Source organism: Meira miltonrushii (genome assembly GCF_003144205.1).
Source record: "Meira miltonrushii strain MCA 3882 unplaced genomic scaffold FA14scaffold_1, whole genome shotgun sequence".
Taxonomy (NCBI): Eukaryota; Fungi; Basidiomycota; class Exobasidiomycetes; order Exobasidiales; family Brachybasidiaceae; genus Meira; species Meira miltonrushii.
Genome location: NW_020289943.1, coordinates 148,193 through 164,775, shown reverse-complemented (window position 1 = coordinate 164,775; position 16,583 = coordinate 148,193). Strand labels below are relative to the sequence as shown.

Sequence of the window (16,583 nt, the reverse complement as noted above, 5' to 3'; positions counted from 1 at the left end):
TACAGCGATCGCTTACGTTTATTTTGTGTGCATTCAAAGCTTTATCCTTCCTGCTTTCCAGCCTAAATAGACATTCTGCAGAGATTTGCAACTTCCACTGTATCACAGTGCCTTCATTTGATCGCCAAGCAAGCAAACTTTCTTAAATGGCAATATTTTTGCCACATTAAATATCTTGCGTTCGATACGCGCAACAGTGTTCTTCCAAAAAGCTTTTCGTATGCGTTGCGCTGTCAAGGTAGCGGTGTCTCTCTGTTGAAAGAATTGAAATTCCTGCATACGACTCAAGCTTCTCTTTTATTAGTCGATCGTTCCAATCTTAAAAAAAATAGCACTTCAACTATGCGAGACCGAAGTGCATCAATTTTGCAGATCTGATAGCCCGCCCTTTTCAATATTTTGGCGAAAGAATTCTGGCTTTATTGCCCAATCACTCCTCGTGACATCGATACTTCCAGAGACAACTGTACTGCCGCTATTTGAGAAACACAACAAGGATACTGCTTGTTTCCAATATTTACATAAATTCTCCTATACTGTGAAGTTTGACTGAGATACTCAAACTCGGTTCGGGATGATCGTTATGGTAGGTATCACCATTGAGCACAAACGGGCGGAACTCTTTTTGTGAATGGGATGAACGTCAAAGGGGCGTTGCTATTCCGTATGTAGAATGCTGAAGTGGTCGATTGCTCCAAATTTCCATCTTTCATGTGCCTTACTCAAAGCACTGTTCTAGGCCCTGCGCACGGTATTTGCTCCGAAGCGGAATTGCGGACAGAAGAGGCGGACAAAATGTTCCTGCATGATAGAGCCATGCGATCATTGCATAGAAGTCACGAGCCTGGGTAGAATCTGTGATTGATTCGTCGCGTTCGATGGAGCTTTCGTCTGATCTACGGGAACTTTTGAGATAGTTAATCTCTATGTATATGATTACCTTGAGCACAAGCGGACTTTTGGTTCGTGGACGTGGAAAAGTGTTCACCCCGGGCGTGCAGGATGGACAAAGGTGTTAGGTTTTTGTTGCTAGCCAGGATCTCTTACAACTCCGATCTAAATAAACATGGAACTTTGTTGATTGAATCTTCCCAATCCCATACGGAGCCATCATGCCAAGTGTTCGTGACGTGATAGGATATGTAGATCGGATCTGATCGTACTGTCGGCGTAAAATTAACTTGTCAAATCTTAGCAAAATAGAAATCAAAGGGGGTCATGCGTCTTATATTGCAAAATCAGCTTCGTGCCACATCGCAATGTTTTCTCCGTCACAAAATACGATCAAATCCTGGAAGGAGAAGTGTGATTCCTCAAATTGTTTTTTGTTTTGTTTTGCATCGCCTTTGGTAGTATAAAACCCTACCCATATTTTGGGAAGCTATACATTGCAAATGCTGCGACTGCAATCGATTTTGTTTCCCATTTTGGTAATACGAGGAAAACGGTATTCATTCCTCGGAGCAGGTTTGATTGGACCATTAAAATATAAATCATAAGCATTCTTCTTGTTGCTATAGTCATAATTTTTGGGCTGACATAGGTTTGGTGATCAATGCATACACATAACGAAAAGGGCATGTTGTATGGTATGTCGTTGTGTAGCAAAAGAGCTTGTCAACTTCATTTCAGTACTATTAATCTTTGTATCAGCTTGAAAGATTAGACACAAGAAATTATTCAGCCAGAAGTGTCTTGTATAACTTCTGTACATTTTGTTCTTACTTCCAATGAATAAAACGTAATCTTAAAATATGGTATAGGTTGATACAAAGAGTCGAATGGCAAGAAAGAGCATCTGACGTACTAGTGGGCTTATAACTTGTCGTGATAATGAAAATTCTCGGCTCTTGGTTCATGCAGCGCAAAGCCAAATCTTCAGATGGAAAGACTGAAGAAGACAACATCACGCTTCAAGCTCTTTGCGAATTGAATTACCTCCTCGCCACCTGGGAAAGTTTTTTCTTTACAATGCATTGTATATCTGAGTAAAGAAGCAATTATTTTGAGACGCCATTGGAACAAGGAGAACCATATCGGAGATTGCCGAATGCAAATGCATATCGATACCTTCTCTTATGAATTGCGAAATGACAGAGGCTGTATTCCTCCAAGGATGCTGATCATCAAATAACACCATAATCACGCGGTCTTCATCCTCGCCTTGATCCTCGATGTCGAAGAACACCTTGAAGGTGACAGATTTGTCTTTTGCGCTTCCATTGAAAGATGGCGAGATGTAGGAGCCGCATGGCTGCGAAGAAACTCTCAAGTTTCATAATGACATCGCTCGCTTCAAGTTTGCTTTTCGATGGCGGCAGATGATTGAAGCAGCAAGGACATCTGCAAGCCAGCGCAGCCTATCAAGAACCCCTACTGTCGTGCACGGCTCGCAAAGCAAGACACTTCGTGTTCTTGAGAAAATCCTAGACTAGCTGCAGTTTAGGTACCGACTTTAATGATTCCGAACATCTCGCAAATGCTTTGATCTAATCAGACAGATGAAAGACAAACATCTAGACTATACTTGAGACACACCGATTCTATCGTCATCATGTATGAAGCGCACCCTAACGTCAAGAGTATACTTCGTCTGTTGTGTGTAAGAGAATCAATAGAAGGGAGGAAAGGGTCGTATCTTATTGCAAACAAGAAACAGATTCTGCTTATTGCAGAAAAGAAGAAAGCATTGAGAAGATAAGGGATAGAAAAATCATCTCTCCACGGAAAGATGTTACTGGCTTTGTTCGAATGTTTCGCAAGTCTTTTGAGTTTTCTTGGTGCTGACTTGTCCTCTTTAGCGCCTGTTCCTGAATCAGTCTTGCTCGTGTAGACGATTTCGAGGTACACGAAAATGTGATTTACATCTACAGGAAAAGATGGTCAGCTCCAGACGGAGTTTTCAATCGCACGAATCAACATTGTCTACCGACAAATATCTTCACAACGAACGAACAAAGGGAAAGGCGATGTTTTCACGATCTACTTGTTCGCCAAACCTTGCTTTTGGAGTGTGGGTGGAAAGTCCATCCAACCGACCTGTGGGTATAATTACACAACACCTTCCGATTTGCACCTCTAGCTGCTGAGGGAAAAAGAAAAGGTGCATGCAAGCACGAGAAAAGTGCAATGCCTGTCCTTTTTTTGTGCGCTTTGACACCTGCTTCCTAGTTTCATATTCGAGTTGGCCCGGCCCGTGCGCACCACACTAATTCAAGTCCGAGATAACATCAGCTATACATGCAGAGGTGTCTGACTATCATGACCTTCATCGTTACATGAATAAGTTGTTGAAATGATTCCTTCCATTTACATAGCCTTACTGCTCCTCCTCCAAACTATCTCAGCGCTTGCTAGCAACAGTCCGGCTCCTTCGATTGCTCTCGGCGATGAGCATGCCACACAAACCGGAGAACAATCTCATCAATGCAAATGGTCTATCCTAGTCCGCGCGGATGATTTACGAATGTAGGTGCATTTTCATTGCTGTGCTATATCCAGGGATCATGCTCATCACCTTTTCATGCTATCGGCAGAGGTCATATCGCATACGGCGATGCGCGTTTGATCAATAATATGACGAACATGGGCAATCCCGTTCATTGCGAGATTGCGCGATGGTCATTGGTACTCCGATCGACTGAAGGCGCAGCCATGCGTTATCCTTTGCCATCAATCGAACTTCCGAAAGAGCCGATGTGGAATCGCACATAGGATCAGTATAGATACCAGAGATACGATGAAACATCGGTGAACGACGAATCGGGCCTCTTTATGTTCGACCCTTACAAAGAGGAGAGGGAGGAATACGATCGTAAATTGGAGGAGTACGCTAAAATAGTTCGCACGAAAGATCATTTCGTCGTTAGGCAAATCGAGAAAACACACTTTGAAGTGTCAGTCGATATGGGCGAAGTGCATGACCCTGTCGAAGGTACGTATTCTGTCCTGGTACAGGAACCTTTCTTTTTTACTTATCGCAATCCTGTCATTCTCTATTCAGACTATCAGATGACTCCCCTTGAGCCATTTGTGGTAAGCGTCCCGAGCAGTATGAAAACTTTTAGCACCTTCACGAAACAAACGTTTCCGCGCGTATTTGGAGGAAGCCGTCAGAAATGGAATCTTGCTGTGAGTTTTGTGTATTCGGATAGATGTAGTCTCGACACAAAGCAGACTCACACCTTCATTGCAGTATAGCGAATATTCTTTGCTGGCCTATTTCGCAAAAATCACCCTGCGAAACGGCACCGAGATCGAGTTGAGGGCAGGTGATGCAACCTTCCTACCCTCAAAGCCCACGATCAATGCCCCTTCCCACAGCAGTCTCAAACTTCAAATTGACGAGACGAGCGGTTTCATTTGGTCTGCTGATCGGAGGGGCTTCAGACTCTTTAACGAGAAGGAAAAGGATGATGAGTCAATCGACTTGCCAGGTTTGAATGCCAGCGTGATCTTAGACCGATTGCCACAAATCTATCAAGGCGACAATTTACTGCTTAATGGCACAATCACGCTGGCAAACCGAGCGTATGAGGTGGTGTCTATTTCAGCTGTTTTAGACTATCGCGATTCTCCGCAGTGGGCACTGGAGACGCTCCAGTCTAGTAATCTGTCGGATTTGTACGGAGAGTTGAACGAAAGAACAGCATATGCCAAAGACGAACAAGATTCGCGTCTGTATGGTCGTATGCGTAAGGCAATATCTGTGGAAATTCCAAGACCGGCTGCATCCTTTTTCGAGGGTGAAAAAGAAAAAGGCTCAAAGATTGTGCGCATGATGCATGCTGCGATACCGAGGCCGACAATGGAGAACTTTGCACAACAACATGTACAAGCGGCTTCAGGGTCGATTCGATTGGACGTGGAGGGATTAGTGAAAACGGCTCTTTTTCAATTTGGCTGAATGTATCTGATTTGGCTGCAGTAACACCTCTGGACACATCTATCGTTCGCGTCACCTCACGTCTTTCGTTCGTGCTTGGAATTCGAGCAAGCGGTAAGGATGAGGAGCAAGATGACGAACGTAAAAGCGAAGTAAGGCAGACTACAGATCGAGAACAAGAGGTACACGACGTTCTGAATGGATGGTCACTGGGGAGACGACCTGGACTGTCTCGAGGAGGATGTCGGTTAGGGTTTTGTGCAAAAAAAAAGAAACGCGCTACTTTCTTTCTCAAGCAATCAATTAGTGAAGTTCCTATCTTGCCGAAACAATGGCAAAAATATGATCGAGAAGCAGATCTAGACGAAGGAGTTTGCCTCCCAGATGAATTGTATAGGATTGTATTAGGACCAAAAATGTTGCGCTGGGACCACAGTGCGCCTGAACAGCAAAGAGTACTCTCCCAACAAGCTTGTCAATCTGATTCATCCGCATTTCCATTCTTGTCAGACCTCAACAAAACAATATTGAAGTCCAGCGCTCCCTTTAGAGATATGAATGTGGGGAAGATCAGTTCCACAAAAATTCATTTTGAGCAATCTCACCTAGATCGACTCGAGCAGTGTTATTTGGATTGCAAAGACGATTGTTCATCTCCGCTGGGTACGTGCGCTTTCAGTACAGGAGAGCTTTGGGCAGGAATGTTGCTCGTGCAATACAACCTACGGTCTTCGTCAGAACGAAAAATTCACTCTGATGATCATGTTAAACCGCAAGCCGATCTCCGTCTCCAAAGCATGTAGCCGGCCATTGCTATTCACGATCAGGTCTTGTGCCATTCTCGCACTGGGTGCTGTTCAATGAAGCTGCTAAATGAGTCTTTTTCTTTGTGCGTATTTCCTGCACCTTTATGCATACTCAAGCGCAGAAACGGTGAACTTTGAATATAACTGAACTTTGCTTTCTTTCTTGCTTGTACCAAACCAATGCAACACAATTTTGAAGTTCTCGTGCATTTTTTACTGAGAGTAATTGAAAGAGTTGAAAAGCTACTGAAAGACCCCGAATCCGTCGTCTTGACACAATTTGATAGGCTTTTGTCAGGTTCGCGCACGAATATTTTTACCTTTTCGCGTTCTCACGTCATCAGAAACAGGCTCCTTCTGAGAGCCTTCTTTGGACACGTTTCTGGATCACATGTGTATATGAAGTCGCTCCACTATACACGTTTGTTTGTCGGGCGACCAAATGAATTCGAAGACGATATGTAAATGTCCGGTTGGCACGGCGATCGCAAAGAAAAACAATTTGGCAAACAAGCTGACCAAAGAAAGTGTCCTGTGCTATCGAGACAGGCGAAAGCACATCCTTTTCTTCCTGCTCGCTGAATTGGCCGGGAAAGACTATTCTTTATTTTCGATCATACCTGTACAACGATGATCTTTCTTCTAGTCAAAGTCTAGACACCCTCCATTTCAATGTAGAAAATATTGCAACAAAAGCAAAATGGGTAGCATGTCCAAAAATCTTGCATAAATTATACTCAAAAGATCGGCCGTCCGGGGCTGTATCTGAAGAAGAGTAAAGCGAACGCGCAGTCTAGAAAAGCAAAAGTGGCGATACACATATGCTTAGCTGGTGCAGCGCTTGTTGAATGCTGATCGGGCCGGAAGGACCGACACCGACAGGGCTTTCTCTTTCCTCTCTCGATCAGAACAAAAAAGCCTAATCAGGGCGAATATGCTCCGTATCCGGTTGGACAAGTGCCAAAAGCTTCAAGGGACACGAAAAGACACTTTCATAATAGCCCGGCCAAAGTGATTGTAATATGACATAGCACAGAGTGTTGCAGTGTAAAGTCCGTTTCAATCCAATGTCATGCATCTCCGATACAACGTTCGAAGCGCGCGAACACTATCCACACGCTAAACGCACCCACCCACCATTCGACGAAAAAGGTCAGTCTTCAAGAGATGAGTGAATGTGAACGATAGAGCGTTCCGAGAACACACTGAACATAAACAGAAATAAACATGTTTGAGACCCCGACCGTATATACACTTGACGTTTCCTACATTTTGAGAGGGGGCAGTATAATGTGGGCTAATGTGGGACGTTTCATCAGTATCTGTTGCGGAATCTGTGTCACAATTACATCAATCACCCGAGCAGCAGGAAAGACCGTAAAAGCTTGATGCGGAAAAGAATCAACGGAAACGCAATCTATGTCGGAAAATTTACACGGCACGGCACCATTGACAATTCATTCGCTCTCCATGTAGACGACGACCCACTCGAGGAAGAAAATGCGAAGATAGACTTCATTTCGCTTATGTCATCACACCAAGATAAAGGATGGAGTGACGACAAATGTTCGAACTGTTTGGTTACAAGATCTCGTCGAAGGAAATACAATGTGCGCTCTCAACATTCCGATCTTCTCAAATGCCTTGAGTAAAGACTACTGAACGATCAAATATGTGATTTGTGATATGTGCAAACCTTGTGTGGAAGCACACCACCTATTCTCTTTACTTATTATTCACTTCGCTTCATTTGAAACGGACGAGTAGGCTCGTCTTTAGGGAAGGTAGTACTCCAGATTCTGTAGATCTAATCATGATGCGTGAGGTAATTAATACAGACAAACACAAAATAACGCGCTTGTCTCGCGCCGGCACTGGCATATTGCGCTGTTCGGAAATGCTCTTCGTGGTAATGGGAGAAGTGTCTCATGGGTCATGTGATGGGCCAAAGATTGTTGTCAACAAATCACAGAGCTTCTCCTCAGGTTGAAGACATGCTCAAGTACAAGAATGTGCAGACAAAGCTTTGTATGAAACGGCCTCAGGAAGAGGAATTTAGCAAATGGACGTTGAATGCGAGAAAAGCGTCTTTTTTTTTCTCGTCATCAATGCGCATTGCATTCAAGCAGCCGAGAATAATTATAACAGAATCTTACGCATAAACCGAGCCGCGTCTTTTAAGTTGACGATCGTTTTGCAAGAAAAGAAATGCAGCAACCCCTCGCAAGGTTGAAGTGAACGATCCAGAATGCATCGCCTGATAAAGCAAGCCAATCAAACAAAAGGTTTTTTCTTGTTCTTCTAGATAGTCTGGAGGCAGTGCATAGGCTGTCGATGGAACAAATTGATATGCACATCACACTCAGAATGAAAGCTTGAGCGCACAAATACTGAAAAGAAATAGCCTGGATACCCGTACAGGAGATGCGACAAGACTAGTACATAAGCATTCATCCTAGAGCACATTGAAATGTGCCAGATTCATCACAGAAGTTGCATTTCCATCCCGATCTTGATACAGGAAAGGAAAACAAATGCAAGGTGCATTTAATCAGTGAAGATGCAACAGAGGAGACGTCGTCTGGATTAATTTGGGGAACAAAGGGATCAAAGAGAAATCCAACTTGGACCGCGTGGGACAAAGGGAAACAAGCCAGACAACAAAGGGACCCCCATCCTTTTCTTTCTTCTGATGAGTTGTCAAAACAAAGGAGGACTGCGAGACTGTGAAGGTGGAAGAAAGAGATGCGAAGTTGTGGAGCAATACTTTGCTTTGTCGCATTGCAGTCACACAAAGGAAGCCAATGATCTTTATAAAAAGCGCAAAGGTAAGCTCTGCTAGTACTTTTCGGTTCCTCATTCTCCCTCTTAATCGTGCAAGAGAGAGCGCCTCAGAACCTCGCCACAGAACTTCTCTCAAGGTGACCTTGATCTTGATATTGAGCCGTTGTCTGCCCACACCCACCGATCAAAAATGAATGTCCCCGAAATGGATACCGTGCATTGGAACGATGCATCTTTCAAAAGCTCTGAAGATGATACAAGCAGTGAGAGTACGGAACAATCAGAAGATGAATTTACCGAAAGTGATGAAAGGATTGCATTTCGACCTCACAGGCTAGGGTATGATCCTTTGACATACGGATCGGAATTATCTCAAGTGAAGGTGTGGAAAGAATTAAAAGCATTCAATCCAGAGTCGGAATGGCGAAGCATGAAGAACCTCGTTAGCAAATCCAACGAAGATGACCAGCAAACGCACCGAGATCCCATCAACTTTGATTGTGCTCCCCCAAAAAATCCTACCCATGATCTGAAAATTGTCATTGCTAGAATATTTTCCGCATTTGCAAGGCTTTCGCGAGCATCCTTTGGACAAACTTCCAAGATGGCATTGTTGGAAGAGTCAGGTGTACGTTCTTTACTCCATGAGAATGAGCACCTCCAACACACCTTCCTCAGCACGCTTTCGGAACCGGCTCAGAAATTTCTTTTGAAGGTTCTCATGGGTAACCTCCAGCATTGTGCGGAGGCCGAGCTAGGAGATCCTCGAGAGTTGCCAGTGCAAGATACTGGAGGCACATATATTGGTGTGCTCATGAACCAGAATTGTGATGTATCTGCTGTCTATGTCGGTAGATCCCAATCTTTACTACACCGATTCAAAGGCCATTATGCAGAGATTGCGAAAGCTGTATATAGCGATGAACAGAAGCGCCGTCTTGAGAGCTTTTTTCATGAATATGCCGCATCCGCATTGGAGAAGGAGGGATCCTTGTTTTTTCTGCCTGCAAACATTCTTACGGTACCATCGCAAGGTAAGTAAATAGGTTGCGTTTTTGCCAGAAGTTTTGACCACGATTTGCTAATTCTCTCCTCCAAAGAATCGAACCTAATGTGTGCGATTTTCGAAGCATTGCTGTCATGCCTTCTGGGCACTTACCGGAAAGACAAATCATACCTGCATTTCCGCGCAGAGATCGGTCTGCCTGCTGTGTCTTATATCGGACTCAACTCTACTCCCTGCATGGAACAGGCGCAACTCTTTTCGCCACAGGGCGAGCTCCGTCCTAATGCTTCTATTGCACCGATCGCCTGTGCTTTACATAACACATACTTATACTACGGCATTCTGTGTCAAAGTGGACTAAATTTGTGAGTTCTCTGAAAGTCTAGCGAGTCTTTTCGAATACTGAAAGCTGAAGCATCTATCCACTCAAGACGTGAACTTGAGAGAATCAAGTGTAAGTACAATCGACTCTATGCGCTGTACATCAAAGAAGTTGCACGACTACTACAATCAGGGTAAGCACTTTCCTCTCTTTCAGATCTCGTTGTTGTGGTCCATTCTTACATGCCTTCCAACTTCTTCTTCCTGGAAGAGAGTTCCAACTCAGAATCAAGAGAAGCAAGATCAAATTGAAAGCACAGACATTTTTTCCTTGGAAGGCGAGTAATTTCGGAGGCTTTTTCATACCAAAATATTGTTTGCAAGAGATTTTGAAAGTGAGTATCATACCATTTTTCTTCTCATTGCAACCGAAGTCTGATTCGCTCAATTCTCATTATCTCTTATCCAGCGCTCTGGAGTCGATAACGAAAGCCGGCAACCGCTACTTTTATCGATCCGTTTGCTTACAGGGGATATCAGTGAAAAAGTAAGTGTTCCACGTGATTTGAAGGCCATTTCTGTTTCACTGATACACGTCATGTCCTAGACGGATCTATTTCCCAGTATGTCTGAATCATATCACACCATATATGGTGGCTTGAAGATAATTCTGAAAGATTTGAACGTGAGTGTATTATTGAAAGTCTTGCAGAAGACACTGGAAAACGAAATGGTAATAGGCTAACCGTATTTCTTTCGTGGGGTAGATTCATCTCCAATTCTACTCAATCTTTCATCGGACAAAGTGGCTTGTAAAGCTTGGTGATCGTCTCATCAGATATCTTCCTGAGAAAGAAATGGCTCGGAGACTGTAAGTTCTGCTTGCTTGAAGATAATCGAAAGCTCTTTACTGATCGAATCCTCTTGACGCCCAGAAATGCACTTGCAGAATACAGTCGGACAACTTCCCGATTTCTAGGCAAAGATCCAGATGTAGGAGAGCTCCTCATGGGTAGTATGCCCCTCTCCAGGCAGGGTCGCGCAATTATAGCTTTTTTAAATAGTGGCGAACGCGTTACTGTGCCTATGGCGGATAATATCAGGACGCTTTTCTCAAAGATGAACGAGGAAAAAGAATTTGTAAGTGCCTCCCGGAATTCATGATCTTGCTGCTGTCCAAAAGCTTACTCCATCTGCAGTTTTTCGTGAAATTGGTCTTTAACTCCCGTCAACCATTATGGGAAGGACCAGAATTGTCGCAAGACATGAGAGAATCTCTGAAAGGCGTTGGCTTGATTCTTTTTTCCACCTCCTTGGGTCAATGGGTTCCAATCTTTGCCGATTTTCGTCTGGGGAGTGAAATGTCCAAATTCACCAAGCTGGCACACAAAGCTGCGTTGGAAGGAAGAGCACAATCCTCACCAGACGCACTCGCTTCATCCACTCTCGCAGAGGTCGTGCCAAGCGCTGAGCTTGACGAAGATGATCCGGCTTTCAAAATTCTCTCACGAACGCTACCTGCAAACTCATCAAGGCGCATAAACATTTATGGTCGTGACAGCCCAAGAATATTCATACCGATAAAAGTGGTGGCAAAATGGTTTCCAAAACTCAACTATCCAAGTGGACAACGCATCTCTGTAAAAATTGAAGGGAAAACAGCAAAGGCGGCAGAAGAGGTAAGAATTCTTGTCAGACTTGACACTTCTGGTGTCGGTCAAAATGTAGGTATTTGGTATGATATCCTGACTTACACTAGAAGTCAAAAACCTTCAAAAGAGATGTGGAATTACATCCAACGAAGGCAGAAAGCTGGCAACTAGTCTGATTGAATACAAATCGTCAAGCCGATCCTCTTGTTCCTGTATTTACATTTCGCTTCATTCAGCACGGGACCGCTCCCTTTTCCTTTTCTTCATCAAGGCGGTGTATTTGTTGTCTCTACATGTCATGCAACTGCATCGTAGTTCTTTTTCTAGACTGATGGAAGCTACTCAATGCACTCTGAAAAAAATCACGAGATTTGCTTGGCCTTTTAGTCATGTTTACGATTATCATATATACTTTTTTTAAAAAATGATTTTTGGATATGTAGCTCCAGATACTACATTGCACGCGAGACGAAATAAGATTTCGAAAAAAAAAAGAGAAATAGTGTTTTGAACATTTATTTTGTTGGACTGGCATAGAAGCGCACGCGCCCCCGCACAAGGGCAAATTTACTTTCGGGGTTGGAGGAGATAGTTCACGAATTCTTACACTACTAGTTCGGTATCTCTTGTTGCTTACTGATTTACTCGTACCGTTTTCCCGGGATAGTTCTACACACGCATGTAGCTCTGAGCACACATGAAGGAATAGAGATAGTCAGCTTGAGATGAATCATTGAGGGGGAGCCTCGTTTTACTCTGTAGAAATGAGAAATCTCGAGGTTAAGGCGGAAAGTTGTTCTCCAACCCCGTAAATGAGGGAAAGGTAGTGTTACCACTATTTTTGTGCGTCTTACTTGCTTCTATATGATGTCTGTAGAGAGTAGAGAGGGTTATACTTCGATTCTTGGCAACAAAGACACGGTGTCTTAGAACACCATTCGCATGGGAAAAAATATACAAGTGCCCGTGGTTCAGCAATCGTGGAAATAAAAATTACAGTTCATATTTGCCTGGCTATCAACTACAAGCTTATACGCTCCAACTTTTCTCTCGACTCGCATGAATGAGCAAATCAAAACTCATAAATACCAAGAGGGCTATCTTAAAAAAGCACAATATCTTTTGGATTTTGTCGACTGTCAGAAATGGGACGGCACTGCACCTTCCAAAGGGATCGCCCTCCGTGCTCAAACCCTATTGATGGTTTCTCACCTTCTAGAAACTAGAGGCAAAATAGCAGAATCTCGCGTATATCTTGATCGATGCTTTGCTTTTCTTAGCGAGAGCAGACAGTATAATCAATCAGAGTCTCACTGCACAGATTTGATCGACTCTTTCTTTCTCCAAATCAAAGTCAAAAATGCTTGGCTGGCTATCAAGCAGTCCCAATGGGATGCTGCTCTGAGGCAAGTACCGGAGATTGCTGAGCACTCCGCTAGCATCGACAGCGAAGAAGACCTTAACTCATTACAGACACAAATTAAGATTTCTGGAATCAAATTTCTCGTAGACGTATGGCTAGCGCTGCAAGACGAGGTAAAAGCAACCAACGAGTTGCGGCAAGAAGACTGGTCGATCAAGAGTGCGCTGCTGTGTCGACGCCTCGCTCGATATCTTGATACTCTCATTTCGCGTGTTCGAGGTAATGGTACAATCCCCTCAAACCTTTGCTCTCCACAGGATCTGCCGCTTTTTAAACTCTTAGGCCTTCCAATTTCGGCATATCTGATCTTGCAATGCTCTCGACTGCAGCTCTTATCGAGAATTAAAGAGTATCAGGATCGTTTGAAGATAACCGCTTTGCAAGTCAATTCAGCGTACTCAATGTTATGCCTTGTGCCACATATGTGAGTCCTCTGCAACGTAGGTCGATTTTCTCCGAAACTTACCCGCCTTGACGGTACTTCTTTGCAGGATGACGCTTCAGCGCTCTTCATGGCGTGAAATGTGGAATGCATGTCCAAATGAAATCCATATTGACAAGGCTGTGGATCTTTTCAATACAGTGTTGCAAGAGATCGACATGTTAGCCGTCTCTGTCAGCGAACTCACTCAGCCTCAAGACATTTTTGCTGTTCGATACATTTCCTCTCTCTGCTCCATCTTCAGGTCTTCGTATCCTGCCATCTTTTCTTCTTTGAACTACTTGGAATATCTGGGCCCTGCTAGTTTGGAATGTGCAGTAATGCTCCTTCAATGGCCTGTTACACGCGCGTCAAGTTTGCAATCTCAACAGCTTCATTTCCCGTTTATTTCAATATCTGCAAACCAGAGAAGACAAATTTGCAACGATGTTGAAGAGCTTGTGGATACGGATGATTCAACAACCCTTCAGGAAGCCAATCATTCAGAAAACTTTGTTGGTCTATAAGTTTATGTCATCCACAGATCAGAAGAGTCAATTACAGGAACGAGCTTCTATTTAGTATCAACAGGGTGCAAGCGCAGCATTTTTGCGGGATGTTTGTGCGGTACATGCGTTTTCTACTATCAGACACGATCGTGAGCGAGCCTCTATTCGGCAAATAACCCCACCACAAGCCCTCCCTCAGGCCATATGATAAGATAAGCTATCAGCGCGGGCATCAAACCACAGAATTAATCAACCTTTTCACAACAAACGCATGCACGCATTTCTCTTAATTATTCCATTCCGCAAACTTTTAAATGTAGTCGATCGGATACGACAGCCTATAAGAAGTCGAGGTGGGCCGCTGATAAGAAAATCTCATAACTTGAGATGAGCGGCGCTATGGATAGTCGTTGGCATCCAACATCTTCTCAATCCCGGAACGGCTAAAAAATAAAAGAAAAAACCAAGGCAGCCAAATACACCCGGACGTATTTTTCGCACTTCCCTTCAAATTTGCAGTGTTCTATTGCCCGAAGCTCTATGATTGACACAATGCCTAAGGCTGCGGTTCCCTTAAATAATCACAAAGCAGTCCGGATGTGACCGCGGTTGGAGCTGAAGTGCCCGGATCGTACAAATAAAAAATACCATTAGATGGCGCTCCTAGTTCTACTACTTAATTGCAGGATGGGATGCGTGAACAAATTGTACTTGGGGAATGACGTGTGCCAGTATGTCAAGTAGCTACATGTGTAAAGAAGCAGTCCTTTTTTTTCTATTATTTTTCGTCCATTCTCAGAAAATGAATATGAAATTGGAGCGTCTTTCGAAAACATAGCGAATTTTTCATGTTTCCATTATAAAACTCCATTGTTGCTGGATCAATACCGATTGCCGAATCAATGAGATCATGTGAAACTACTTTTACAAGAGCAGCAAGGGAAGAAACTTGAGCCATGTAGGTGTGATTCGCTAATATCGTGTATATCTCTCAGACGGAGCCATCAATTTTTTTCATTTGTTCTTGATGGGATTCGAAGCAAAATTTGAGATGGTGATGAATGAAAAGAAATGCAACGATCGAACACAATTTCGTTTTTTTTTCTTGGGTTTTTATATCGCTTGATTGCATTTTCTTCGCATTGAGCGGACAAAGTTAGACGCACGCTTAAATCTTTGGTCTATTCTTTGACCCTATAAATAAGAACGAATCAAACGGCGATTACTGTGAAGAAAAGAGGAATTCGTAAACATAGAGTTCATGTCAGTGGTGATAATACGGTCTTTTTGAGAATATCAAGCAACCTACTTTGTAAAATGCTTGCAAGCCAATAGCGAGCCAGGCCTCCACTTTCTGTACTTAATCGGAGGTTTTACACCTCTTTTTATTTTTCTACCAGCATTCAGAGCAAAGAAGAACACACCTATAAAATCAGAGGAGGATCAGACTTCTTACTTACGCAAAGCTTTTCAAAAACGCTTTCTCAATTGCTTATACCGGTGAATAAAATTCGCGAATTTTATCTGGTGCAGTGGCGCAGAGATCGATATGAAACTGTAACGGCGATAAAGGCGGAATGAAAATCCCCTTAGGAAAATTGATGTTTCTATACAGAAATTCACTACTCAAGCAGCCTAAATGAAATTTGTACTTCCTTGGGATATAAAGGTAAAGTGGAAACACCGTGTGTTCCCATTGATCGATCCATTTACATCGTAATCTATCAAATACAGGGCTTTGACTGCGCTTCGTCAGTGTGATTCAAGAGGTACATGAACATCGATCGGATCCTGTAAAATCACAGTCATTGCAGTATACGCGCTAAATTAGTCTATTGTTTTCTCGGATCCCCTTTGTGGCGCGAGGTCTTTGGTTATGAGGAATACTGCGAGCTAGCTCATGAATGTCGGTTGATCCTTTTTTCTTATGAGACAATATTGCTGCATGATCGATATCAAACTTTGTGGGCCGCTCTGGGAGCGTGACCAAATCTTATCTGCTTTATCCGAACGAATGGATCAAACTGAAATTTTGAGTGCCCCTTCTCAAACGCCGCATTAGTATCGAATGTATTTCCGCCCAGGTTCTCTGATCTCCGATCAATTCGACGATCATAGTCGGCAAAATCTGACATACAAAAACATCCAGCTGTTCATCATGCTATACTTTTAGTGATGCAAAAAGGAAACAGTAAAAGGGGCAAAAATGTGCTATGTTGTTGAACACCGCTTCTAAGGTTAGTGCTGAGGCATATCGCTTGGTGTATGTATTATTAGATTGGTGTTCGATTGACTAAACATTTAAACAAGTAGAGTAAAGGTATCTTGTTCGCGTAATTCTCTGAATCTTACTCCTACCCTCATCTGCGCAGCCGATCTTCATTCATGATCTCGCAAGTAATCCTTCCGGAGGAAATGTCATACCGAAGTTGCCACACACCTGTTTAATTGCAAATCCACCTTTTACCAAGAAGAGACTAAGGGTTGCAATGATGACCCGGAGCGTGTTAATTATACCAGCAGCAACAGTACAAACTAGCTCGATAAAAAATTTCCGAAAGCCACGGAGTAACCGCGCTTCGGCCTCACGGCTTAGATTTTGATCCTTTGACATATGGATCTTAAGAGAAGATGTAAAAGAATTGCTTGCAATAATGCTACGACCGTAACGGCAGAATACTAGGATTTTAGTAATGAAATCAATGAATGTGATAAGCACATGCGTGTGATCCTCGACAACTTTGAATGCACTTGCCCCAAAGCCCCTATCTACGAT

General features: G+C 43.3%; 4 protein-coding genes across 4 annotated transcripts; 3 read left to right on the top strand and 1 right to left on the bottom strand.

Annotated features, from left to right (window-relative positions):
- Positions 1 to 2,731: 2,731 nt before the first annotated feature.
- FA14DRAFT_175798 (uncharacterized protein) lies at positions 2,732 to 3,714 on the top strand (the record flags this gene model as incomplete). Its single annotated transcript, XM_025500608.1, has 4 exons — positions 2,732 to 2,745; positions 2,820 to 3,013; positions 3,348 to 3,468; positions 3,537 to 3,714. 4 exons carry the CDS (start codon positions 2,732 to 2,734, stop codon positions 3,712 to 3,714), a joined length of 507 nt encoding a protein of 168 aa, XP_025356787.1.
- A 4,951-nt stretch (positions 3,715 to 8,665) lies between these two features.
- On the top strand, positions 8,666 to 11,625 carry FA14DRAFT_151927 (uncharacterized protein; the record flags this gene model as incomplete). Its single annotated transcript, XM_025497494.1, has 11 exons — positions 8,666 to 9,509; positions 9,669 to 9,846; positions 9,868 to 9,935; positions 9,975 to 9,996; positions 10,020 to 10,197; positions 10,272 to 10,349; positions 10,410 to 10,425; positions 10,467 to 10,487; positions 10,641 to 10,673; positions 10,782 to 10,942; positions 11,002 to 11,625. 11 exons carry the CDS (start codon positions 8,666 to 8,668, stop codon positions 11,623 to 11,625), a joined length of 2,223 nt encoding a protein of 740 aa, XP_025356786.1.
- Positions 11,626 to 13,369: 1,744 nt separating this feature from the next.
- FA14DRAFT_175795 (uncharacterized protein) lies at positions 13,370 to 13,825 on the top strand (the record flags this gene model as incomplete). Its single annotated transcript, XM_025500607.1, has 1 exon — positions 13,370 to 13,825. The coding sequence occupies one exon, from the start codon at positions 13,370 to 13,372 to the stop codon at positions 13,823 to 13,825; it is 456 nt and encodes a 151-aa protein (XP_025356785.1).
- A 2,348-nt stretch (positions 13,826 to 16,173) lies between these two features.
- On the bottom strand, positions 16,174 to 16,583 carry FA14DRAFT_159007 (uncharacterized protein). The gene has a single exon (XM_025498014.1). The coding sequence runs from the start codon at positions 16,419 to 16,421 to the stop codon at positions 16,191 to 16,193; it is 231 nt and encodes a 76-aa protein (XP_025356784.1). The 5' UTR covers positions 16,422 to 16,583; the 3' UTR covers positions 16,174 to 16,190.

Coding starts and splice junctions, on each gene's coding strand:
- FA14DRAFT_159007 (XM_025498014.1), bottom strand. CDS start 16,421: ATGTCAAAGGATCAAAATCTAAGCCGTGAGGCCGAAGCGCGGTTACTC.